Genomic DNA, 22,844 nt, shown 5'->3' with positions numbered 1-22,844 from the left:
CCGTTAGCCGAGTACGAAATCTGGGGATCTGGCACGAGGTAAAGAAAATTCTTTTGTCGTTTTTAATGGACCTGTTCGGTGATACGGCGGCCATTTTGAATTCTATGGTTTCAAATAGCTATTATGGGATGCTTAGGGGCAAATACATACCAACTTGCGCCCCCTACTCCCGAGCATCCCATAATAGCTATTTGCAACAATAGAATTCAAAATGGCCTTAAATCCTTAATAGGTCTATTCCTTCAAGAGACTCGGAAACAAGTAGCCTTAAATGTCAGTCATCTCCCGCCCTAAGCCTAAACAGCGGGCCGGAGAAGGATTAGACAGAGAATGGGTACGTGCAAAGAATGTACATTTGCACGGCTTGACAAGAGTGACACAGCATAATTTGATTGACAGGCGTCTTCTTACCCCAGTACTCGAGAGTTGTTTGACAAGAGATTCCTTCAGTATACTCAACACCAGCTTTATTGCATTTTTTGCGTCAAAAGATTTCGGGTTAATGTTAATAGCCGGGGGGGGGGGTGGGGGGGGGACTCCAAAAGGCCGGGGATGTTCGTCGTAGCCTCTTAAAAAAAGCGGTTTTGGTACTTCTCAGGGTGTTCAGCCTCAAAAGATCGACAGCAGCAGCTTTCGCAGTACCTTTTAGGGTATTGTGCCAAAAACAAAAAATATGACAGAAGATGTTTGACAATCAACTTTACGAGCAGCAGGTATTCGAAGCAATCGTCATTGTCACTATTAAAAATTACGAAAGCGTCAGTTTGTGTGTTTTTTTAGAATTTTTACCTCTAAGGGGTGAAAAATAAGTCAAGCCACGCCCAAAAAACAGGATCTTGGTACCTCTAAGGGATTCTCTTCAAAATTTTCGATGAGCACCCCCCCGTCCCTATGATATGGGAGTCATCTCCCGGCTAAATTGCAGATTTCTGGTAGTATAAAACAAAGGTTGAATTTTTCCGAGCTAGTTCAATTAAGGAAGCAAATTGAAGGCGTCAAGCCAAGGAAAATAGTAATAAAAAAAAAACAGTTCGTGACGTGTCGCACGTGCACAGAAATCTTGCTGACTCATTGCCTCGCTGACTCATTCTTTGTCAGCTAGCGTGGAATCTCAATTAGCCTTGCACTCTTGGCCTGGAGGCGTGTTTGGAAGTTTGATCCAATTTGAGGAACAAAAAGCACTCGTATACTGCAACAAAAATGTCCGGCTACAAACTTTACTACTTTAACGTTCGTGCTAGGGGCGAAATCTGTCGACTCGCCTTCGCTGCGGCCAACATAGAATTCGAAGATGTTCGTTTGCAAGGCGACGAATGGGCCAAGGAAAAAGCAAGTAAGTAGAAAGTTCTGAGCACTTAACTAAACTCTGGGGTATTAGGCTTAAGTGTAAGTGAATGCAGATTTAAAATCTGTTTTTTCTAGTAGCCGTCGATTGATATAAGTTTGGTGAATCGATACAGAGAGAGAGAGAGAGAAATAAACGAAAATTGTTAGCTTTAATGTCGATTGGTATAAATTTGGTGTATCGATACAAAGAGAGAGAGAGAGAGAAATAAAGGAAAATTGTTAGCTTATGTCAATTAAGCTGGAAGCGATTAGCTTCTCATGTCACGGTACAGCCTTCGACTGGGCTGGACGGAATTTTGATCAGAAACGAGTCTCGCTGCACTCAAGGCTGCTACGTTCTAGTTTCTCGATACGCTTCACTTGTGATTTTATATTTGTGCAGTTTCTTTGGAGCAGCTGCCATGTGAAACTGAAACAATTTGACCGTAATTCCAGCTCAGTTCACCGTACTATTTTAGTGCAGTTCGATCTGGTTGATTTAAATCATTTTATGTTTGAAACTAAGGTAAGACATGAGTATTCGCCCACTTCGATATTTTACTTCCTTGAAGTGCGCAGTCGGTGGGGGAGGGGGGTGGGGGAATTGGGACGGAGAATTTGACACCAGTGGCATGATGTGGGTGGGGAATTAGAACAAGTTCCTGCAAGATTTAACAGAAAACCATGCTCGTTTTTGGCATATTTGTGGCTGGAGAATTTTTTGAATGGCCTGCTAAAGCAATGTGCTGATCTGAAAACTTGTAAAATGTGTGAGTTTGCTTGTATATTTTTTGACCAATTTTGTTGAAATTGTAATTTTTTGCCAAATCATGTAAATTGTTGGTTTATTAGAATTGGGGCACTTGATGGGGGTGATGTTGAAGTTTCTCTAATTGATGGATAATAATACCAGTCCTGTACTTATTAGTGTTGTGTGACCCTAATATATGCCAGATGATATGCATAGCACAATAATTATTGCACAACACTTCAGTTTCATCACAGTAATGATTTCAATCAACTAGATTGAATTTCATGCCTCTGCTTCCTGTGGTTGCATTTGAGGCAACAGAATGTATTAAGGGTCTGTTCACATGGAAGTGGGGGACCCCAGGAGGTGAGGTACCTCACCTACCCCTGGTAAAGAAATACTTGTCTTCACATGTAATCCCGGGGACACGGGGTGAGCTCCAAAATGCAATTGCAGGGTTGCTAAGCATGCACATGAACAAAGAACTTAGAATGTTTGTTTTCTTCGTTTGTTCTGGCGAAGCTGCTTTTCTCTTCAATGTCGTTGTTCCAGGGAAAACTTCAGTTTGATTCCACTGATTAGTCTGACTATCCGATTACATGCTTAAATTGTCGCCAGCACTGTCAGTTTCATCAGAGCTTGGCGGTTCTGGAGGTGAAATCGTCGAAACAACTCGCCACACTAGTAGCGGTTGGTAGCCATATTGTTCTGCCGTGTGTTTTGGTGGGCTTTGGCGCAGTGATTTGATTACCCCGGTTAGGCGGGTTACCCCACTCAGCAGCTTTCACAAGGGGAAAATTCACCCCACCGAAGCGGGTTATCCGGACCAGCTGACCAGGTAACCTGCCTTGGGGTACCCCACCTAACATGTGAATGCGATCAAGAAAAAAAGAGAGATTGTATGGATAGATTGGTTACCCCACCAATGTGGGAGACCTAAACTGCCCGAGGTCCCCCACTTCCATGTGAACAGGCCCTTACAAATAGCTGGGAACAGTTATTGATTAAAACTATATACCTGGCAACCTTTCGAGAGTATTTCAATCTCAGCAGTTTTGAAGTGTATCAGATTGAGGTGGTCTCCACTATTTTCCTTTGCTTCAGAAGTTGCATGTTCCTATAAAAATATTTTGTTGTAATAGTGTTCACTTTTTTTGACTTTTTTTATTGTGGCTAATACAATGTGATAATTAAAAGTGATGATGATGATGACAATAACTATGATGATCAGTGATAATGATGATGATTTCATGATGATGATGATGACAACGACGACGACGATGACAACGATGACAAGGACGACAATGATGATGATGATGATGATGAAGTGGAGACATCTCCCACCCCGTTTGGTGCAGAAGGCGACAAACGTATCAAACCACCAGAGATTTCTTTAATCTTTATTGCAGTTGATTAGTAGATTCTGAAGAGTGGATCACTGTGGCTTGGAAGAACTAATACCATGAAGCTTGAATACAATTGAATGTTCGCAATACTGACACTGATCGCAACTGAAATCGAAACCTTAAATTCTAGTCCTAAAACGAACTATTCATGAGCTGTCAAACAAAGGAAAACAAACTATTCATGAGCTGTCATACACAGGAAACCGCAATCACTAAACTATTTTAAGACCACAGAGAAACATAGAGAAATAATCACGCATTGTTGAAAGTCACTCATTCTTCATCAATAATGGGTCTTATCGTGTTCATGTTCAAAGATCACGCAACAAAAGTAGAGCTGTTCAATTATGTTAAATTAACACCTTTTGAGTAGAATAACACCAGCCACATTTGAGTTGTGTTTAATAATAATTATTGTAGTTTCTCTGAGTGATTTTACTTTCTGTTTTCAGCTGGCAGACCTCCTCTTGGTCAAATGCCATTCATCGTGACTCCTGAAGGAAAAGCCCTCAGCCAGTCTGTTGCAATCATGAAATACATTTGCAAAAAAGGAGGTAATACATCAAGGCCTCACTTTAGGCTCTATTAAAACCCTATACCATTTTTGATAGAAGAGGTAACCCATGAAATGAACCAAATGAAATCCTAGCTAGCTGTCCAGACAGTTTTTCTAAACATTTAATATACTTCAACTTGTTACACTCCACTACCCTTTTTACACCTCCAGCCCCCACCTTCCTCCTACCCCCCCCCCCCCCGACTCAAGCCTTGTTGAGGGAAGGATGTTACATCATACCTGCCAACTCTCCCGGTTTTCCCGGGAATCTCCAAGTTTTTCATCAAATCTCCCGGTCTCCCGGTTAGAGCACCAAATCTCCCGGGAAATACCTAACGTGGCTTTTTTCAATTTTTTTTTTTCGTCAGTTTCGTTATTTTCAAGAATCCAAAAAGGAAAATAAAACAAAAAGTGGATTTAATGCTCTTATTTGAGCTGTTCTCAATCGGAAAACATCGGAAAACGGGAAACAGAGCGATCAAATCGATATATATTTAACGAGAATCGTAATTGGTCAGAAATCAACCAATCCAATCGCACAATACATGGAAGAAAGTTGGCGCGGTTTTCGCACGCTGTTTACACTCAAAGCGGAGATTGCCAGCATGGATTTCGGTTCACTGCAAAAAGAATTCTTAGGTGCTCTTCCCTCGCACTTTGAGGGAGTGAAAAAACATTCGGAAGGCCTTCGGGTGATTTTCAGAGAGTATTCGGGCATCGTTGAAAATGACATTCTTACAATGCAAAGATTTCTAGACGTCTCCAGATTTTTGTACCCTGGGGGTTGGCAGGTATGTTACATGGTGATCGAAATAGTAGCCTCTTGGGAGACTAACCAGGAGTAGACAACCCTTTCAGGTGAAGCCTGTGTAGTCCAAGGGAGTGCTCACCACACCCCTCATTGATAGTTGATTTGTTACTGTCAAATATCTTCTGTCATTTTTTGGGGGGGCTCAATACCCTGAAAGGCACATGTACTGTGAAAGCTCCTGTTGTGGACCTTTGGCGGAATAACACCCTAAGAAATACCAAACCTGCTTTTAAACCCCTAAAAGGTACGGCAAGCACCACCATGTTTTTCATGTGAGGTGTTTGAGCCCTGACTGTGGTTATTGCATTGTGTTCTTGGGCAAGACTCTCACACTCTCAAGACTCTCTCAAGACTCTGTCACAAGACTCTCTCACAGTGTCTCTATTATAGCCCTGCCCTTCCTGCTACTTTTGGTGTGTTTTTACATGACACTTGTTATCTTTGAATTCTCTTAAGTGGGTGGGTAATACATCTATACCAATCAACTGGAGGGTTAAAGCTTGTCTGAACCTAGAAAATTAAAGGTGGAAATTTCCTGGGGGGACTCCCACATAAAAAGACAGGGGTCAGCTTGTTGGCAATTTAAAAAAAAAAAACTCTAAGAGGTACCAAGATCATGTTTTTGAGTGTGGTACATCCCCTAAGAGGTGCCAGTAATAAATCAACACATTACCTCCTGTCATATGTTTCGACTCAGTGCTTTAAAACTGTACCATAAAAGCTCCAACTGTGGACCTTTTGAGGCTGACACCCTAAAGAGGTACTAAAACTGCTTTTTTAACCACTCAAAGGTATGACAAACACCCTGTCCTTTGTATGTGGGAGTCCCCCCCCCCCCCTGGGGAGAGAAATTTGTTCTTAGGGGGCATTTTTAAATATTTGTAAGCAGTGACCTTGACAAGCATATTTTTTGTACATTAGGCTTATTTCCGGATGACAGTTTTGATGAAGCTGTGGCTGATATGATAACCGATGGTGTCACTGATATCAAGAATGCTGTAATTAAGGCTCACTTTGAAAAGGATGAGGCCAAAAAGGTACTAAAAGTATTTGATTGGGTCTTAAGGTAGTACAAAGTACAGTCGATCTCACATGGGTTGTTAGTAAATTATCACCCTCAACATACAGCTAGACTAGCTGTTCCATAGGGGACACTAATCTTAGTAAGTAAGTTAGCCTTTACAATTTTTATCAGGGTAACTCTCAGTCAGCTCTATAAATAAAACTGGTATCAACAGATCTAGAGGCCCTGCTAAAAGTAATAATTGGAAAAAATTAAAAATATTTTTAAACCTTTGCAATATGCTTTTGAACGTAATACATTGTTTTTAGGATGTATGGAGGATCCACATGAAAACTAGCAAGCCTGATGTGGCTTCCTCTCTCAAAATATTGTAATCTATTTATTTAGTTAGTTACTGTTAAAGTAATTTATATATATTAACTGTTTGCTGAATACTTTCATTGTGTGTTTCACAGGAGGAACTCAACAAAGAGTTCTATGGCACCACGCTTCCTGCCCGACTTGAGAAATTCGACGGCCTGCTAAAAGGTCCTTTCTTTATGGGAGAGAAGGTAAACATAAGGTTGTGTTCTGCCAAGCTGTTAACAATGAGTGTAGCATACAATTTCACATTATCTACCTGTAATGCCGAGTGGGGGGGGGGGGGGGGGGGGTGTAGCCCCCTATAATGGCCTATATTGGAGGCTCTGCCCAAAGGGGGTACCTTTTTCAGGTATACATGGACAAAAGGGTATGGATTTCAAAAGTTGAGGCATATGAAAGGGTAGGGAAATTTGTCATTTATTTATTTAAAATGGCCTTTAATTACATTCATGGCTGTATCATTTAATTTATTAAGCACTACATCATCATTCATGGGTTTAGAAAAGGGATGCAGTGTTCATAAGGTGGTTTGTGAGAGGGGCACCTTTTTCTCTATAAGAGGTATATGAAAGTGGCACCTTTCCTGTCAGTGTGGTGTGCAACAGAATAAGGGGTTGGACCTCCAGGCAGAGCCTCTCTACTTTGTAGAGTACCCCCTCGGACTGTAATGAGTACAAGCTTACCAGGAGAAATTCTTCCGGGTCAAGTCGATTTTAACAGGATTTAAATTCTGCCTGTATGCTGCATGAGTTAGGATACTGCAGCAAGCCACTAGTAAGCTTGTTCCAGTCACTCAGCTGGTTGGCAAGTGGAAAAGTAAATGATGGTTTTGGAAGTGTCTGGAGCTGGCTGTATAGTTGCAGGCACAGTCCTTAGAGTTGTGATGCTGGTGTGGTACACTCCCAATATGACAAGATCAGGGATGCTCATCGGAAAATTTAAGTTAAACCCCTAAAGGAGTCCAATCTAGGCATGGCTCGAGCTTCATTTGACCCCTAAGAGATATCACTTAAAATGGAATGGGATTGATTACCAGCTGCTGTTCAGGATAGAAGCCCATGCTAGTAGATAGGACTTGAGAGACTGCGGTGGTGGAAATCAAGCCTAAAAACAGAAATAAAGGCTTTTTTTAAATATTAGATCTTTGATGACAACCTAAAAGATACTTTTCGCCATTAATAAATGAACTGGCTTTTCCGCAGCCTGGCACCAATTATTTGAAGAAGAGTTTCTCTTTCAGCGGAGCCAGGTTGTGGAACAGCCTATCCAGTGACCTTCGTGCAGCAACATCTTTAACTGATTTTAAACTTAACATACATCGCCACAGTTTTGAATGAGTTTTAACTCAGCATCCTTGTACAGCAGCTTTTAGTTTGTAGTTTAGGTTAGTTAGTTTAGTTAGGGATAATTAGTTGATCTTTTATCATTTTACAATCTTTGCTGAAGTATTTACAGTATATAAATAAAGTTACCATTACCGGACCATTACCATTACAATTACCATGAACACCCAAAGTGAGACCAGAATCCTTGATTCTTTAGAGATAATGGGCAACCCCGACCTTTTCATATGGGAGGCCCCTTCCCCCCTCCCTGGAGGGGAGGGGGGAGGGGGGGTGGCTGTGAATTTAGGTCACAACTAAAAGCAACTTTTAAACAACAACAACTTGGATGATCAAACACGAATGAGAGTGAGCAGGGTAGGGGGGTGGGGTGGGGGTAGCAATATGCCATTGCTGCTACTATTTCTTGCTATGGGTAACTAGCTCATATGGCTTCCCCCTGGGAATGCTTGATTGCAGAAAAAAAAGCTCTTGCTTATCACATGTCTACATTTTTATTTTCTCTAGTTGACCTATGCTGACATCATGTACTTTGACTTCTTCAATGGCTTCCTGGCAAAAGGTGAACCAAATGTTCCTGAGCAGCTTGATAAATTCCCAAAGTTGGTGGAGCATTACAGCCGCGTCCTTAACGTTCCCGGAATCAAGGCCTGGGTCGAGAAACGCCCGAAAACCGACTTCTAAACAACTTACTGTCCGTCCACGTTGAACTTTGAGTTTGTAGTGACATATTTTAAGTCGTCACAATAAATTATAAGAAGAACAGAACAAATTACTAAAAGCAAAGCTTTAAAAGTGCATAATGATTGTTTAAGACCAGTGAATTAATAAAACAATAAAACAGTGAATCTCCACTAATGGCCACTTCTCTTCAACAGCCACTTTTCTTTGGAAGTGGACAGTCCATATGCAGTCTTGCTTTAACCTCTTTACGATGGTCACCTCTCCACAGTGGCAAAAGCCACTCCGTAGGGGGAGTGGGAGGTACTACTCAAAGTTTTGGTGGGTGTGTACGGCCTAATTAAGTCCTGACCTATTTCAGATCTGAGCCAAGAACCAATATCCCATTTTCAACCTCTGAAATTGCCCCACAGCTCTATGACCTCAGCTAACCAGAAATGACTTCCATTTGCGTAAAAATTCCAGAAAGGCGACAAATTTGCCAATTTTGGTGCAGAGGAAACAAGTTCCCCGTAGGCGGCAAACTGACCCAATGCCAAACCAGAATGAAAAACATACCCTATTTCTGACCAATATGGTCAAAATCTATAACCGTTTTAAGGCCAAACCGCTCAAAAACCCGTACCATTTGGGGTTGCACATACCGAAACAGATCCCATTTAAGACAGTATCCTCAACACCGCCCCCTCCCCCCCCCCTTCCCTAACCCGCAGGCCACTAAAGCGCATCTAAACTGGCACATATGGTCATGAAACTTGAGATCCGTGCCGCGCGTCGTCGACCCCTGTTTCTTTGTGCTTTCTGTTTCAATGAGTTTTATGAAATTAAAAAATGTTGCACCTCCCGAAAAAGAACAGGTGTCATATTACACCCCCACCTCCCCATAAACTGCCCCCATGGTGGCCTTTGTATTGGGCTTCACTCTGACGAAAGGCTAATGCGGCGGTGACTATGGCAGTTAAATATCAGCATATTAAGGTGGCTCCCTATAGTTTTACGATTGCACACGCACATAGGACGAAAGCTCGAGTACGTAATCTGGCGCGCTCAAAGGAAAACTTTTATGACGTCAACATGAGCATGCACAAAAAACAAAACTAACAGTGAATTTTCTCGCGTTTCCTTCGGTAAATATTTTTTTCAAAATCTGGCTCAGTTGTAACCACATACAATTCCTATAAAATACACTATTTTTGTTAAAATCTGTCAGAGCTAATATATTTAGAAGAATGACAAATTACAGAATATTGGATTAAACCGTTCGAACAACCTTGACTTTTCACCAATTCAAAATGCCAGGCAATATCATTTCCATGATGCTTGTGGCAAAAAAAAAAAAAAGAAAAAAAAAAAAATTCACCGAAGGAAAGTATAAATATCAAGGAGTCATGAGGCCGAAATGAGAAATACATCTGCCTGTCATTAGATGAGATGTTGCCATGGTAACGGCCTCAATCCAAAAATTGACAACCAAAACATAAGCGTTATTTTAATAACAGTACCTATACTGGTAAATCTCTATAGGGAATACTTTAAGAGAAATTAACGAAGTTTCCTCTTCTAACTCGCGCTCTATAGGGAGGGTTTTCTATGGGGAGCTTGTGCAAGAATTTTCTTTTAAACATCAAAATGAAAATAATGATGGTAGAAAACACTTGCTTGACTTTTTCCCCATCGTTCCCTTTGCACGATATGTTTTTTTCACGATATTTTCGCGCCAAATGGAGACCACTGTTTATTTATTTTTCGCTTTTAACCGGCCCGTCACGCATCATCGTAACTTGTACGGGTCAAATAAATCTAGCTTCAACGTTTGCACATATTGGTGATGAAGTTACTGTAGTATCGACTGAAACAGAAAAGTGTTCCCAGCCTCTTTAACTCGCGTGTTTGTTTGTTTCTTTTTTTAACTGATGGTTCGTGACATGTCACGCAACTATCGTTACCTCCTATCCTTCCTGTGGACTGGTAGGAGAAAAACATTTTAGCTGAGTCATCCAGAGTCGAGTCATCCTTTGTCAGCTGTAGTTGACCCCAGTTGGAGGTGTGTTCCGAGGAGTGGTCATTCGCACGAAGAGTTGAACTGAACTGCAGCAGAAAATGTCTGGTTACAAGTTGTATTACTTTCCTGGCCGTGGCAGGGGAGAAATTTGTCGACTTTCCTTCGCTGCAGCGAACATAGAGTTTGAAGATGTGCGTCTGGAAGGTGAAGCATGGGCCAAAGAAAAAGCATGTAGGTAGACAAATTCGTTATTTTCTGGGTTCGAAAAGTTTGGTGATTTTGCAACATATAACGTAAAGAAATAACAGATTGCATTGATTTGATTATCTGAGAGAGGAAATTCAAAATAGTCCAAGCTTAGTCACGAGTACATTTAGATTTCAAACATACTCAATTCGAATCGATCCCATATGTCATCAAAATGTGTGATGATTTCGCTAATTTCTCGATCCAGAAAGCTGGCTAGATATATTTGGGCAGCGTTCAGTTTGAAAATTATAAACAATTCGCCGTTGCGGGCTCAAGTTGTGTTGTTCTTCACAGGACGGTAAGAAAATTGCACCGAGATTTATGTAAACAATAGTGGATGCAAAGCAACTGGTTTGCTCAAAACCTTTATTTCGGGGACTTTCCCTTCGACATCGTCGTCGTGGTTTCTGTAGACTCGTTTTTGTTTCTCGTTTATCTCATTTGCCTGATCGACTGCGTTGCGTTTCGTGACATTTTTTTTGCCCGAATTTTTTTGCACGTAAATTAATTAATTAGATTTACGGATGTCATGTCAAAGTGAAATAATCTAATTATCGAGTACCTGACTGTACATGTAATGAGTCGATTTCGCACAAAATTATTCTATGTAGAAGTCTTAAATGACCCGTTTGCTTTGGGAGTGCTTATAAAATAGGGGCACTTTAATAATATTTGAACAGGGTGCTTATTTTTTGTAAAGAAAAATTACACTCAGTGGGCAGCGCTTGTTAGAAAGGGGGCAGTAAACTTAGACGGAGAGCGCCAAATCTAATCATTATGGTAATCTTTGCTTAGTCATTGCAATTTGTGTCATTAGCGTATTAATGACCTTACTAAGAGATGACATAATGCTGAAAAGCTAAGTAATTGTTAGCTCAATCAGAGATTGAAATGCTTATGCAAAAGAGGCAAGTTTTGTTGAACAAAGATTTCACTATTATTATGCACCAGTCAATACCAGCAGTGCCCACCCCCCTCTCCTGCCTGTGCAATTAGCTAAGCATTTGCACATGTCTAAGTGCACATTTCATTGTGATTTATTGAATAATTTTTGAGCAGTGTCATGATCTGGATGAGTTGAGGGTGGGGCATTTTTTTGTTCCCAGCCTAGGGCTTCATGAACCACTTATTTGTATGAGTTTGTTGGCCAATATACAAGCAAGCAAGGTATGCAAGGCATGCGAACTAGGAGTCCTAACCCACATAGAAAGGCAAACCACAAGCTAATGAAGCTATGTCAGTCTAACCACAGTGCTAATTTTAGACTAAAAGGCCATGCTTTTTTGGGTAAAAGGAGTGTTATTTAATAGGCTACAGCTAACCAGCAAGCAAGCCATGTGAGCCAATACTTGTAATCCTTACTGGCTTTAAGGTCACTAGCTAACTAAGGAAACCCTTTTTTAAGATGGGGAGAGCTATAATTTTAGACTAATGAGGTCCTATTCAGGCTAACCAGACTGTTATTTTAATTTTAAGGCTAACTGGAATGGCTTGCATGACTTGCTAGACTGCGAGCGGTCTCTCTTTTGCCCAATTAACCGGTGGGAAAGAGTGCAAAACAAGCAGTGAGCATGTAAGTTTGACTGTGAGTGTGATGTGTGAGCGGTGAGGTTGCGGCTTTGCATATCATGCTGGCACGGCTCGTGCGCTCTCGACTGCTCACTTGTGTTGGGTTGTTTGCATTCTTCCCCGTGGATTTTCAAGCAAAAGGGAGACTGCTCGCAGCTGGCTAATTACGCGGTGGCTCGCATGACCATGACCTTGTTTGTCCCCACCCTGGGAAATTTTTAATTTTTGTTGTTGTTGTTGTTTTTTGTTTTGCTAATGCCCTGTGGTTGGCCTGGCGAGCCTGAGGGAGAATGAGCACTATTAGTCATGTGACAGCAATGGAAGCTGGCTTTGCTTTACTTTGCCTTGGGTAAATAATAAGTGTTTTAAATTCTGTTGTTTCTAGCTGGCCGGCCTCCATTTGGCCAAATGCCTTTCATTGTGACTCCAGAAGGAAAAGTGCTTGCCCAGTCTGCAACAATAATGAAATACGTATGCAAAAAAGGAGGTACACTATCACAAGTTTTAAGCAGTGCCCATAGAATTTAATGTTATGGTAATTTGTTTTAACTCGTATCTCTCAAACCTGTATAGATTACAGGTAAATGTATAGATTACAGGAAAATGTGAGATTCAGAGTATGGACAATGAGTGGTGTGGATGATGCAGAGTTTGGAAAGTGCTGAAGCAAGAAAAATGTAGAGTGGTTTCTTTTGACAGAAAAAGAGTCCGCAAGTTCTCGTTAATTTTTCCCATACTCCACGTATCCTCCTGTACTCTACTTTTTGCATACTTCACACTCAGCCTGTTTAGAGCACGTTAAATGCAACCTTTATCAATTTGTTCTGTAACACAGCCAAATTTACCATAATTAATTTTAACACCTTCCTGTGTATTTAATTAATTTAAGTCACAAATTATTCTACCAAAATTGTTGTAACTTATTAGTAAGTGGAACTAATGGCCTTTTGATGGTATTTTGTAGTTTTTGTCCCCCAAAGCACTGTAAAATTTTCTTCTATTTTCTTTTTAGGCTTGTGCCCTGCAGCTGGTGACCTTTATGACGAAGGGGTGGCTGATATGATTTGTGATGGTGTTAATGATCTCTTTAACGTCTTAGTTAAAATTTTCTTGGAAAAGGATGAGACCAAAAAGGTATATTTAATAGCATTGTTCGAGGGTCTAGAACCCATGATGTGTATTTTGACGCTTAGGATGTTCACTATCTGGGGCTGATCTAGGGGGGTTAAAAAAAATGAGATGTTGTAACTCGCTGACTTGGCCTCGGAATGCGGGATATCCCATTTCCGAGGACCTCAATTTTAAAAATTGTCCAGGGAAGATAGTCCCCTGACCTTCTGCAGGAGACCACCTTCAGTGGCCCATATCTCGAACCCCCTTCTCTAGAATCCTCTATTCGCCCGAGGCTGTCCCTTGGATAAGTTGTTTGTCTGTCTTACAAATGCAAGAGGAAATCAGAAAAGAATTTGAAACCACTCTCTCCACCTAACTTCAGTTTTCACATTATTTTGGACCAAGGACTGGTGTGGTTTGTGGTTTTCTGAATATGTTTCTTGTCTGTATCACAGGAGGAACTCAGCAAAGAGTTCAATGGCACCACACTTCCCGCCCGACTTGAGCAATTCAACGCTCTGCTAAAAGGCCCTTTCTTTTTGGGTGACAAGGTAAGGTATAAGATTGCGTGCGGGTCTCCATTAGTTAAGTAGTCTGCTGGCAGCCGGTTTTTTTCTCTTAGGCTCACTTAGACGCGAACGCAAAAGGGTAGTATGGCGGTGACCGAGAGGGGAAGAAGGCGGCACGAGAAAAAAACCGTCTGCGGACTCTTATTAACTTTTCAAACCCTCCGTCAGCCCAACAACGGAGTACCTGATTGGTCAATATGTGCCCAATGACAGATGGTTGACAAAAGGGAAAATAAAGCGCCATAAGTTTCGCGCGAAGCACAACAAGGAGTCTCGAGCTATGCAATAAGGGATCACCCTGATTATCGATGTAAAATTGGGTTGACTAGCTTACACGACTCCAACGGTTCGTGACATTTGTACATTTTCCGTTCTCCGTTCGGTCATTCGACCTTTTTGTCGCTTCACTCGTGTTTATGAAGGACACTTCTTGTTGTATAAAGACCGTGCTATGGCAAAATTTTTAGAGGTCATAGGTCTGCTTGATTTCCGCTGTTGCCTGCAAGTCGTTTCGTTGAGATTGACACCTCTGTAATTTGCCACGTGTTTCTGCATTTTTGAGGTTCATTTCCATTGTAAGATATGTTTTTAAGTCTCCCAGAATTTGCTTTTGAAGGAAAAAAATATGAGATTAACCGCGAAAATGTTGCTTACTTGCATTCTATATAGTGACGCCGGGCGCGGCTGTGATTAGAACTGTACTGTTTACAAGTACAGCACTCGTCAGCAGGTAGATTCTTATGTAGTTGTTTACGCGCAACTCTTGATTGTTTTGCGTGTTATATATGCCATTGTTCGGCTTTATAAATAAACATTCACATAGGTGTTTCTCTTGTGGACGACATCGAAGAATAACCTCTGCTTGCGAAATTTGCCCGACAAAAGCATTTGGCATTTCGTAAACATAACGCTAGAGTTTGAGCAATCGGTTCATGTTATTCCCGCGAAAAAATAGTTGATTTTAATTAGTTAATTGGTTAATTAGATTATTTTTGACAAGTGTAAATGGCCTCAAGAACATGAGAAGAGTCTGCAGTCTGTTTTTCTTCTCGTGCGTACCGCGCCCATGTCTGGTCCCATTCCCCGTTACGTTAAAGTGTCATTCCTCATAATCCCTGCTGAATTTCGAGAGAAAAACAGACTGCCAGCAGTCTACATGGCTTGCTCTGTGAGCGGGCAAGATGAACGAAATCCTGCGTTTCGGTTGGCTAATATTACCCTAAGAGGAGCCAAGATCCTGTTTTGAGGGCGTAGCTTGAAATGTTTTTCACCCCTAGCAGGTCTGAGAGGTACCAATTCTAAAACAACAAATTATCTCCTGGCTGCCATATTTTTTTGACGCAATACCCTAAAAGGTACCGCTGTGGACCTGGTAAGTCTGAACACCCTGAGTGGTACCAAAACGGCGTTTTTAACCCCTAAAAGGAACGACAAGCATCCCCGTTCTCTTTACATGAGAGTCCCTCTGGGAAGAAAACCAGAGTACCCAGAGAAAAACCCTCGGAAAACGGACATTTAAATTTGCGAAAATTTGAGCACAAATTCTAACACGATTTATCTTCTGATATCCTCAGTTGACCTATGCTGACATCATATTCTTCGACTTCTCCAACAACTTTCTGGGTAAAGGTAAACCGGAAGTTCCTGAGCAGCTCAGTAAATTCTCAAAGTTAGAGGAACATTACAAGAAAGTGCGGGAAGTTCCTGGAATTAAGGCCTGGCTCGAGAAACGCCCAGAAACTGAACGTTGACCAGCTGGTTTTACCGTCTATGTTCGAAGGAACAAGATTTTTAACTGCACTGCAGACAAATAAAAGCAAACTTTTTAAGTACTTAATTAGTCTAGTATTGCTGTTTTGTCTGTTCACTCAATCCCGCTATGCCATAGTGGCACAAGAGGCCTCAATGAAGTTCTTCCAGATCACCCTATCTTGGGCTAATCTTGTGGCCCTCTCCCAACCAACACCAGCACTGTTCATCTCTTTCAGTAGCGTTCTCTTCCATGTTGTTCGTGGGCGCCCCCTTTTCCTTCGACCCTCTGGAAACCATGTCAGCGCAGTTCTTGCATGCGCTGTGGGCTCCATCAGCTTAGCACATGGCCCCGCCATTTCCTGTCTTGTGGCTTGTAGTATTCTGGCAATGAAGATTTTGTGAAGTCAAAACACTCGCGTGATCTCCTAAGACAGTTGGTGAGTGAAAGGTAGCAAGTCTACAGTCATCCTCCAGCACTCTGTTCCGTACAGATCGAGGTGGTCTAAGTTTGCCCTTATAAGCTGTAGCTGCTGAATTTCCATATAGGTCTCATGCGGGCAAAACGGCTTTCGCCTCCCTTTTCGTCAGCGTTTTAGACTGTAGCCTGCCAATAGACTCCCGGCGAGGACGGAAAAAAATCCGGGAATCTGAAGAATTCGGAGAGCGAAGTGATCGGGTGCGGGCCATTAGAAGCTACTGACATGAAGACTTTACATCAACTTACCGTATTTTCTCTTTCGGCCATTCAAATTCGGACAACTTTCTTCTGTCATCGGGAAAAGCTAAAGAAAGAAAGCAACGTCAGCGACTCGTGCGCACAAGCAACACAAGCAAAAGAAGCCAACAGACTTCTAAGGCGAGAAAGTAGTCACTGGTGTCCTGAGAAAAGACATGTCGTATAACGACCTCACGGGTTGTCCAGAACGCAAAATGAATTAAACGTCACCTCACCTTAAAGATGTGCATGATATTTTTTGGTAGGCAATAGCTTGTCCAAGAATTTTTTTTTTAACATGAAAAGAAAAATAATGATGGCAGAAAGCACTTGCTCGACTTTTCCCCCATGGCTCCCTTGGCTTGCACGATATTTTTGCAGCAGTTTTTACTTTGCACTCCCCCCCTCCCCCCCCCCCCCGTTCCCCCGCCCCTTCCAAAAATATAACATCAAGGGCATGCCTCAGCCTAACAGGTGTTGCGGGTTACGGCCCTTGGACAGCCTTGGTAACCTTGGTAACCAGACCGTGCCCTTTTTTTCTCGTTCCTTGAAGCTTGCACGCCAAAGGTTTGTTTATACCATAGCAATAGAATATTAAACTCGCTAAAACACTCTTATTTTTCGCTTCTAACAGGCCCGTCACGCAGTTTTTATCGTAACTTGTACGTGTGAAATGAATCTAGCTTCAACGTTTGCACATTTTGGCGATGAAGTTACTGTAGTATCAACTGAATTAGAAATAAGTGTTGCCAGCCACCTTAACTGAAGTTTGTTTGTGTGTGACGTGTTGACGCATGATGGCAACTGATGGCTCATCATATGTCACGCAAGTATCGTTACCTGCTATTCCTACCGTGGACTGGTAGGAGAAATACATTTTAGTTGAGTCATCCAGAGTCATCCTTGGTCAGCTGTAAGAGGTGTGTTCCGAGGAGTGGTCATTCGCACGAAGAGTTGAACTGAACTGCAGCAGAAAATGTCTGGTTACAAGTTTTATTACTTTCCTGCCCGTGGCAGGGGAGAAATTTGTCGACTTTCCTTCGCTGCAGCGAACATAGAGTTTGAAGATGTTCGTCTGGAGGGTGAAGCATGGGCCAAAGAAAAAGCATGTAGGTAGACAACTTCTGATAACGCATTAAGAGGAAACAGCGTGCATGGGTTTGATTATCAGAGAAATGAAATTCAAAATAGTCCAAGCACGAGTACAGTTAGATTTCAAACAGATTCAATTCTTAATTAAGCCCAGACCAATTCTACTAACGAGAGTTTCGCTAATTTCTGGATCCAGAAATTAAGCTAGCCATGTAAGCTCATATTTGGGCAGCGTGCAGTTTGAAATATTAATAATTCACCGTTAATGCACGTTCACGTTGCGTTGTTTTCACAGCACCGAGATTTATATGAACAAAGATGCATTAAGCAGCTGGTTTGCTCAAAACCTTTATTCCGGGGACTTTCCCTTCCACATCGTCGTCGTGGTTTCCGTAAACTCGCTTTTGTTTCTCGAGATGTCTTACATTTCATTTGCTTGATCGACTGCCTTGCGTTTCGTGACATTTAGTTTGCCCGAAATTTTTGCGCATAAATAATTAGATTTACAGATGTCACGAAATAATCTAATTATCGAGTACCCGACTGTAATGATTCGATTTTGGCGCTATACTATGTCAAAGTATCAAATGTACCTTTCGCTATGGGCCGGGGCGCTTAAAAGAAGGGGCGCTTTAATAAAATTTGAAAAGGGGTGCTTTTTTTTTTTTAAAGAAAAATGCCACTCAATAAGGAGCACTTATTAGAAAGGGAGTCCTTAAATAAGAAGGAGGGCGCTAAATGTAATCAATATATTTATCTTTGCTTAGTCATTGCACTTTGCCTCATTAGCGTACATTAATGACTTTACTAAGAGATGACATCACGCTGTGAAGCTAAGTAATTGTTAGCGCTGAACTTTGGATGTAATATTCAAGGAGAAATTGGCTCTCTAAAACTGTATTGGTTCACATGCGCAATATCTCGCAAATTTAGACCATATTTTCAGATTCCATTTTTAAATGGAATGGTGTTAAATTATATTTCTGAGTGACAAAAGCACAAATGTGCGGCCATAGACTAGCTTTATTTCTTTCTTTTGTGAAATTTTGTGATAATTTATGAATCCACTTAATACAAACACTATTTAATCACAGCATCAGTTTCTCGTGAAAACCTAAGGTGGCCCATCTTCTTTCAAATTCAAAGCTGAAATTTTGTAGCTCAATCAGAGATTGAAGTGCTTAATTGCAAAAGAGGCAAATGTTGTAAGCAAAGATTTCTTTATTATTAGGCACCAGCCAATATTAGAAGTGCCCACCCCTCTTCTCCCGCATATGCAATTGCCAAGTATTTGCATACTAAGTCCACATTTGATATTTGTGATTTTATATTGAATAATTTTTGAGCAGTGTCATTCTGGGTGGGGCATTTTTTTGGCTCCCGCCCCTGGGCATTTGACCCACTTATTTGTCCAAGTTTGGCCAATATGTGAGCCAGTGAAGCATGTAAGGCATGCGAGCCAGAAGCCCTAGCCAAAACCCAGTAAAAAGGCAAACCACAAGCTAAGGAAGCTATGTCAGTCTAACCAGAGCGCTAATTTTAGACTAAACGCAGTGCTTTTTAGGGTAAAAGGGATGTTATTTACGCTACAGTTCGGCTACATAGTAAGCAAACCATGCGAACCAATAATCCTTACTGGCTTTTAGGTCACAAGCTAATTAAGGAAACCATTTTTTGTAGATGGAGGAGTTATAATTTTAGACTAACCAGGTTCTATTTAGGCTAACTAGACTGTTATTTTAATTAAGGCTAACTGGAATGGCTTGCATGACTCACTTAAGACTGCCAGCAGTCTCAGTCTTTTGCCCTAAAACCTGTGGGAAAGAACGCAAAACAAGCTGTGAGTGTGCAAATTTCACTGTGAGTGCAGTGACATGTGAGTGATGATGTTGTGGCTTTGCGTATCATATGCTGGCACAACTCACACGCTCTTGACTGTTCTCTTGTGTTGGGTTCTTTGCATTCTTCCCCATGGATTTTCAAGCAAAAGGGAGACTGCTTGTAGCTGGTTAATTACATGGTGGTTCACATGACCCTGACCCTATTTGTCCCCACCCTTGGAAATTTTCCATTTTTCCTGTTGTGGTTTTTTTTCTTTTTTTTTTTTTTTTGCTAATGCCCTGTGATTGGCCTGGGGAAGGAGGGAGGGAGGATAGGCACTATTAGTCATGTGATGGCAGTGGAAGTTGTCTTTACTTTAATTAATTTGCCTTGGGTAAATAATACTTAGTGTTTTAAATTCTGTTGTTTCTAGCTGGCCGGCCGCCATTTGGCCAAATGCCTTTCATGGTGACTCCAGAGGGAAAAGTTCTTGCCCAATCTGCAACTATGATGAAATACATATGCAAAAAAGGAGGTACATTATTATGAGTTTTAAGGCAATGCCCATAGAATTAAATATTATGGTAATTGTTTAATAACTTGTGTCTCTCAAACCTGTATAGTCCCCCTGAGATTATATTTGGTGGGAAGAAAAATGTGAGATTCAGAGTAATTGGAAAATGAGTAGTGTGGAAGATATAGAGTTTGGAAAGTGCTGAAGCGAGGAAAAAGGAGACTGGTTTCTTTTGACAGAAAGAGAGAGTTCTCGTTATTTTTTTCCATACGCTGCATATCCTCTCGTACCCTACTTTTCGCATACTCCACACTCAGCCATTAGCCTTCTCAGGCAGACTTCATTTTCCATACAACCTATTTAGAGGGCGTTTAATGCAATCTTCATCAATTTGTCCTGGTGTAACATAGTCAAATTTACCATCATTGATTTTAACACCTTCCTGTATTTTTAATTATAAGCCACAAATTATTCTACAAAAATTGTTGTAACTTTAAGGTAAGTGGAACTAATGGCCTTTCAATTTTATTTTGCAGTTTTTGTCCACCAAAGCATTGTCAAATTTTCTTCTATTATTTTCTTTTTAGGCTTGTGCCCTGGTGACGACTATGACGAAGGGGTGGCTGATATGATTTGTGATGGTGTTACTGATCTCTGGAACACCATAATTAAAATGTACTACGAAAAGGATGAAACCAAAAAGGTATTATTTAAGGGTACAGAAACCATGTCTTGTGTATTTTGACACTTAGGATGTTTGCCAACACTTAAATGAGTTAGTTTGTTTGGCTGTCTTCCGGTTTGGGGGAGGGTTACTCTCACAAAAATTGGGTTGGGGTATGTTGCCCACTTCTCAAGACCGATATCCTCTTTAAGTCCAAAATCTGCAGTTTCCCCCAGCCTATTTATGACCTGACTAATGTCTTAGTTAAAATTTTCTTGCAAAAGGATGAGACCAAAAAGGTTTATTTAATAGCATTTGTTTGAGGGTGTAGAACCCATGTTCTTGTGCATTTTGATACTTAGGATGTTCACTGTTTGGGGCAGATCAAGGGGGGTTCAGGGGGTCGCCCCCCCCCCCCCTCGTTTAAAAAAATGAGATATTGTAACACGCTGACTTGGCCTCAGAATGTGGGATATCCCATTTCCGAGGACCTCAATTTTAAAAATTGTCCAGGGAAGATAGTCCCCTGACCTCCTGCAGGAGACCACATTCAGTGGCCCATATCTCGAACTCCCCTCTCTAAAATCCTGTATCTGCCTGAGGCTGTCCCTTGACTAAGTTGTTTGTCTGTCTTACAAGAGGAAATCAGAGAAGAATTTGAAGCCACTCTCCCCCACCTAACTCCAGTTTTCACATTATTTTGGACCAAGGACTGATGTGGTTTGTGGTTTCCTGAATATGTTTCTTGTCTGTATCACAGGAGGAACTCAGCAAAGAGTTCAATGGCACCACACTTCCCGCCCGACTTGAGAACTTCAACGCTCTGCTAAAAAGCCCTTTCTTTGTAGGTGACAAGGTAAGGTGTAAGATTGTGTGCAGGTCTCCATTAGTTAAGTGAAACACAGGGTAGTCGACTTTAAGGCTGTTACTATCGCTCGTCAGTTCAATGAGTATAGAAAGTTGATAGTTTCTTATAAAAAAATACTTTTGGGCTGCATCTGTTGGCAGATCAGATCTGTTGTTAGCTATTTATCAACTTGTGGTTGATAAAGGTCAATAAGCCACCTTATTATAGCTCTCAGTTAGTATGCGCGCTGTGATTGGTCAATTTAGCGGGACGTATTCTACTGTGCGGCCCGTCAAAATTTAAAGCTGTTTTGTTGTCAAAATGTTTCATGATTTATCGCCAAGTGTTCTTTACGTTTTTAGCAAATAAAAGTTTAAAACTCTCCTTTACCTCTAAAAATGTGTATTAAAACCTGCAAACGACTTTAAGAGTCACTTAACAACGATTTCAAATTGACTCGTTTTGCTTTCGAGCCTCTCGGGCATGAGCCATAAATCGATGGGGAAAAATCTTGGTCCGTAACTTACAGTACGGCCCTCGAACTCGGTTAGTAAGATGTATTTTTTTTACATGACTAGCTCTGTGAGCGGGCAAGATGAACCAAATCCTGCGTTCTGGTTGGCTACTATTCCCCTGAAAGGTGCCAAGATCCTGTTTTGAGGGGGTAGCTTGAAATGTTTTTCACCCCTAACAGGTCTAAGAGGTACCAATTCTAAAACAACAAATTTTCTCCTAGCTGCCATATTTTTTCGGCTCAATACACTGAAAGGTACCGCTGTGGACCTTGTAAGCCTGAACACCCTGAGAGCTACCAAAACCGCGTTTTCAACCCCTAAAAGGTACGACAAGCACGCCCGTTGTTTTTATATGGGAGTCCCCCCAGGAGGAAAACTAGAGCACCCGGAGTAAAACCCTCGGAACACAAACATTTGCGAAAATCTAGTCATTTCGTCTGGAGAATAATCGTCCATCTAATATAACTTCAGAGGTCGTCTTTTTCATTTTTTTCAGTTGACCTATGCTGACATTATGTTCTTCGACTTCTTCAACAACTTTCCAGGCAAAGGTAAACTGGAAGTTCCCGAGCAGCTCAGTAAATTCCCAAAGTTAGTGGAACATTACAAGCAAGTGTGTGACGTTCCCGGAATTAAGGCCTGGCTAGAAAAACGCCCAGAAACTGAGCACTGATCAGCAGGTATCACCGTCTATGTTTGAAGAAACAAAATGTACGATTTTTAACTGTAGACAAATAAAAGCAAACTTTTGAAGTGCTTAATAAGTCCAGTATCTTTTTTTTTTTTTTTTTTTTTTTTTTTTTTCATCTGTTTACTTAATCCCGCTATGTCATAGAGGTAGGAAGGAGGGTAACCCTGGCACTTAAGTTACCCTAGCTCCTGATGTTGTGAACACACTACGAGAAGAACGAAGATAAAAGCTCCCAGACTTTGAACAGTTGTGACATAAAAATATGTTTTTTTAGTTATATAATTCTTAGGAAATGTACACAAAGTGGCATTTAATCTGACAAGCATTTCAAGCTTCGGTCTCGATGATCGGCAAACCGTGTTTCCCACTGATTGACTGAAAAAGATTTAACGCAATGAAGCTTCATTTCGAGGCTTCCATGATCTAATCAATTGAAGCCATACAGCTCTGACAGGCTCTGAAGGTCAAAT

General features: G+C 41.3%; 3 protein-coding genes across 3 annotated transcripts in view; all 3 read left to right on the top strand.

The window, feature by feature from the left end:
* Nucleotides 1-1,075: 1,075 nt before the first annotated feature.
* LOC145495137 (hematopoietic prostaglandin D synthase-like) lies at nucleotides 1,076-8,965 on the top strand. Its single transcript, XM_081474718.1, has 5 exons — nucleotides 1,076-1,333; nucleotides 3,936-4,037; nucleotides 5,772-5,887; nucleotides 6,330-6,425; nucleotides 8,088-8,965. The coding sequence occupies exons 1-5, from the start codon at nucleotides 1,201-1,203 to the stop codon at nucleotides 8,262-8,264; spliced, it is 624 nt and encodes a 207-aa protein (XP_081330844.1). The 5' UTR covers nucleotides 1,076-1,200; the 3' UTR covers nucleotides 8,265-8,965.
* Nucleotides 8,966-10,179: 1,214 nt separating this feature from the next.
* On the top strand, nucleotides 10,180-16,485 carry LOC145495136 (glutathione S-transferase 1-like). Its single transcript, XM_081474717.1, has 5 exons — nucleotides 10,180-10,494; nucleotides 12,467-12,568; nucleotides 13,094-13,215; nucleotides 13,650-13,745; nucleotides 15,338-16,485. The coding sequence occupies exons 1-5, from the start codon at nucleotides 10,362-10,364 to the stop codon at nucleotides 15,512-15,514; spliced, it is 630 nt and encodes a 209-aa protein (XP_081330843.1). The 5' UTR covers nucleotides 10,180-10,361; the 3' UTR covers nucleotides 15,515-16,485.
* Nucleotides 16,486-17,153: 668 nt separating this feature from the next.
* Nucleotides 17,154-22,844, top strand: part of LOC145495276 (hematopoietic prostaglandin D synthase-like) — a 6,369-nt gene continuing 678 nt past the window's right edge. The window contains exons 1-5 of the mRNA XM_081474867.1: nucleotides 17,154-17,339; nucleotides 19,577-19,678; nucleotides 20,245-20,360; nucleotides 21,082-21,177; nucleotides 22,180-22,844. The exon at nucleotides 22,180-22,844 is cut by the window's right edge and continues 678 nt beyond it. Of these exons, the coding sequence (XP_081330993.1) occupies nucleotides 17,207-17,339; nucleotides 19,577-19,678; nucleotides 20,245-20,360; nucleotides 21,082-21,177; nucleotides 22,180-22,356 (624 nt within the window). The 5' untranslated portion in view covers nucleotides 17,154-17,206 and the 3' untranslated portion in view covers nucleotides 22,357-22,844. The remainder of the gene's footprint in view (nucleotides 17,340-19,576; nucleotides 19,679-20,244; nucleotides 20,361-21,081; nucleotides 21,178-22,179) is intronic.

This window comes from Orbicella franksi, chromosome 8 (assembly GCF_964199315.1).
Source record: "Orbicella franksi chromosome 8, jaOrbFran1.1, whole genome shotgun sequence".
Lineage (NCBI taxonomy): Eukaryota > Metazoa > Cnidaria > Anthozoa > Scleractinia > Merulinidae > Orbicella > Orbicella franksi.
The sequence above is the reverse complement of the archived record's forward strand: the minus strand, read 5'-3'. Positions and strand labels throughout refer to the sequence as shown.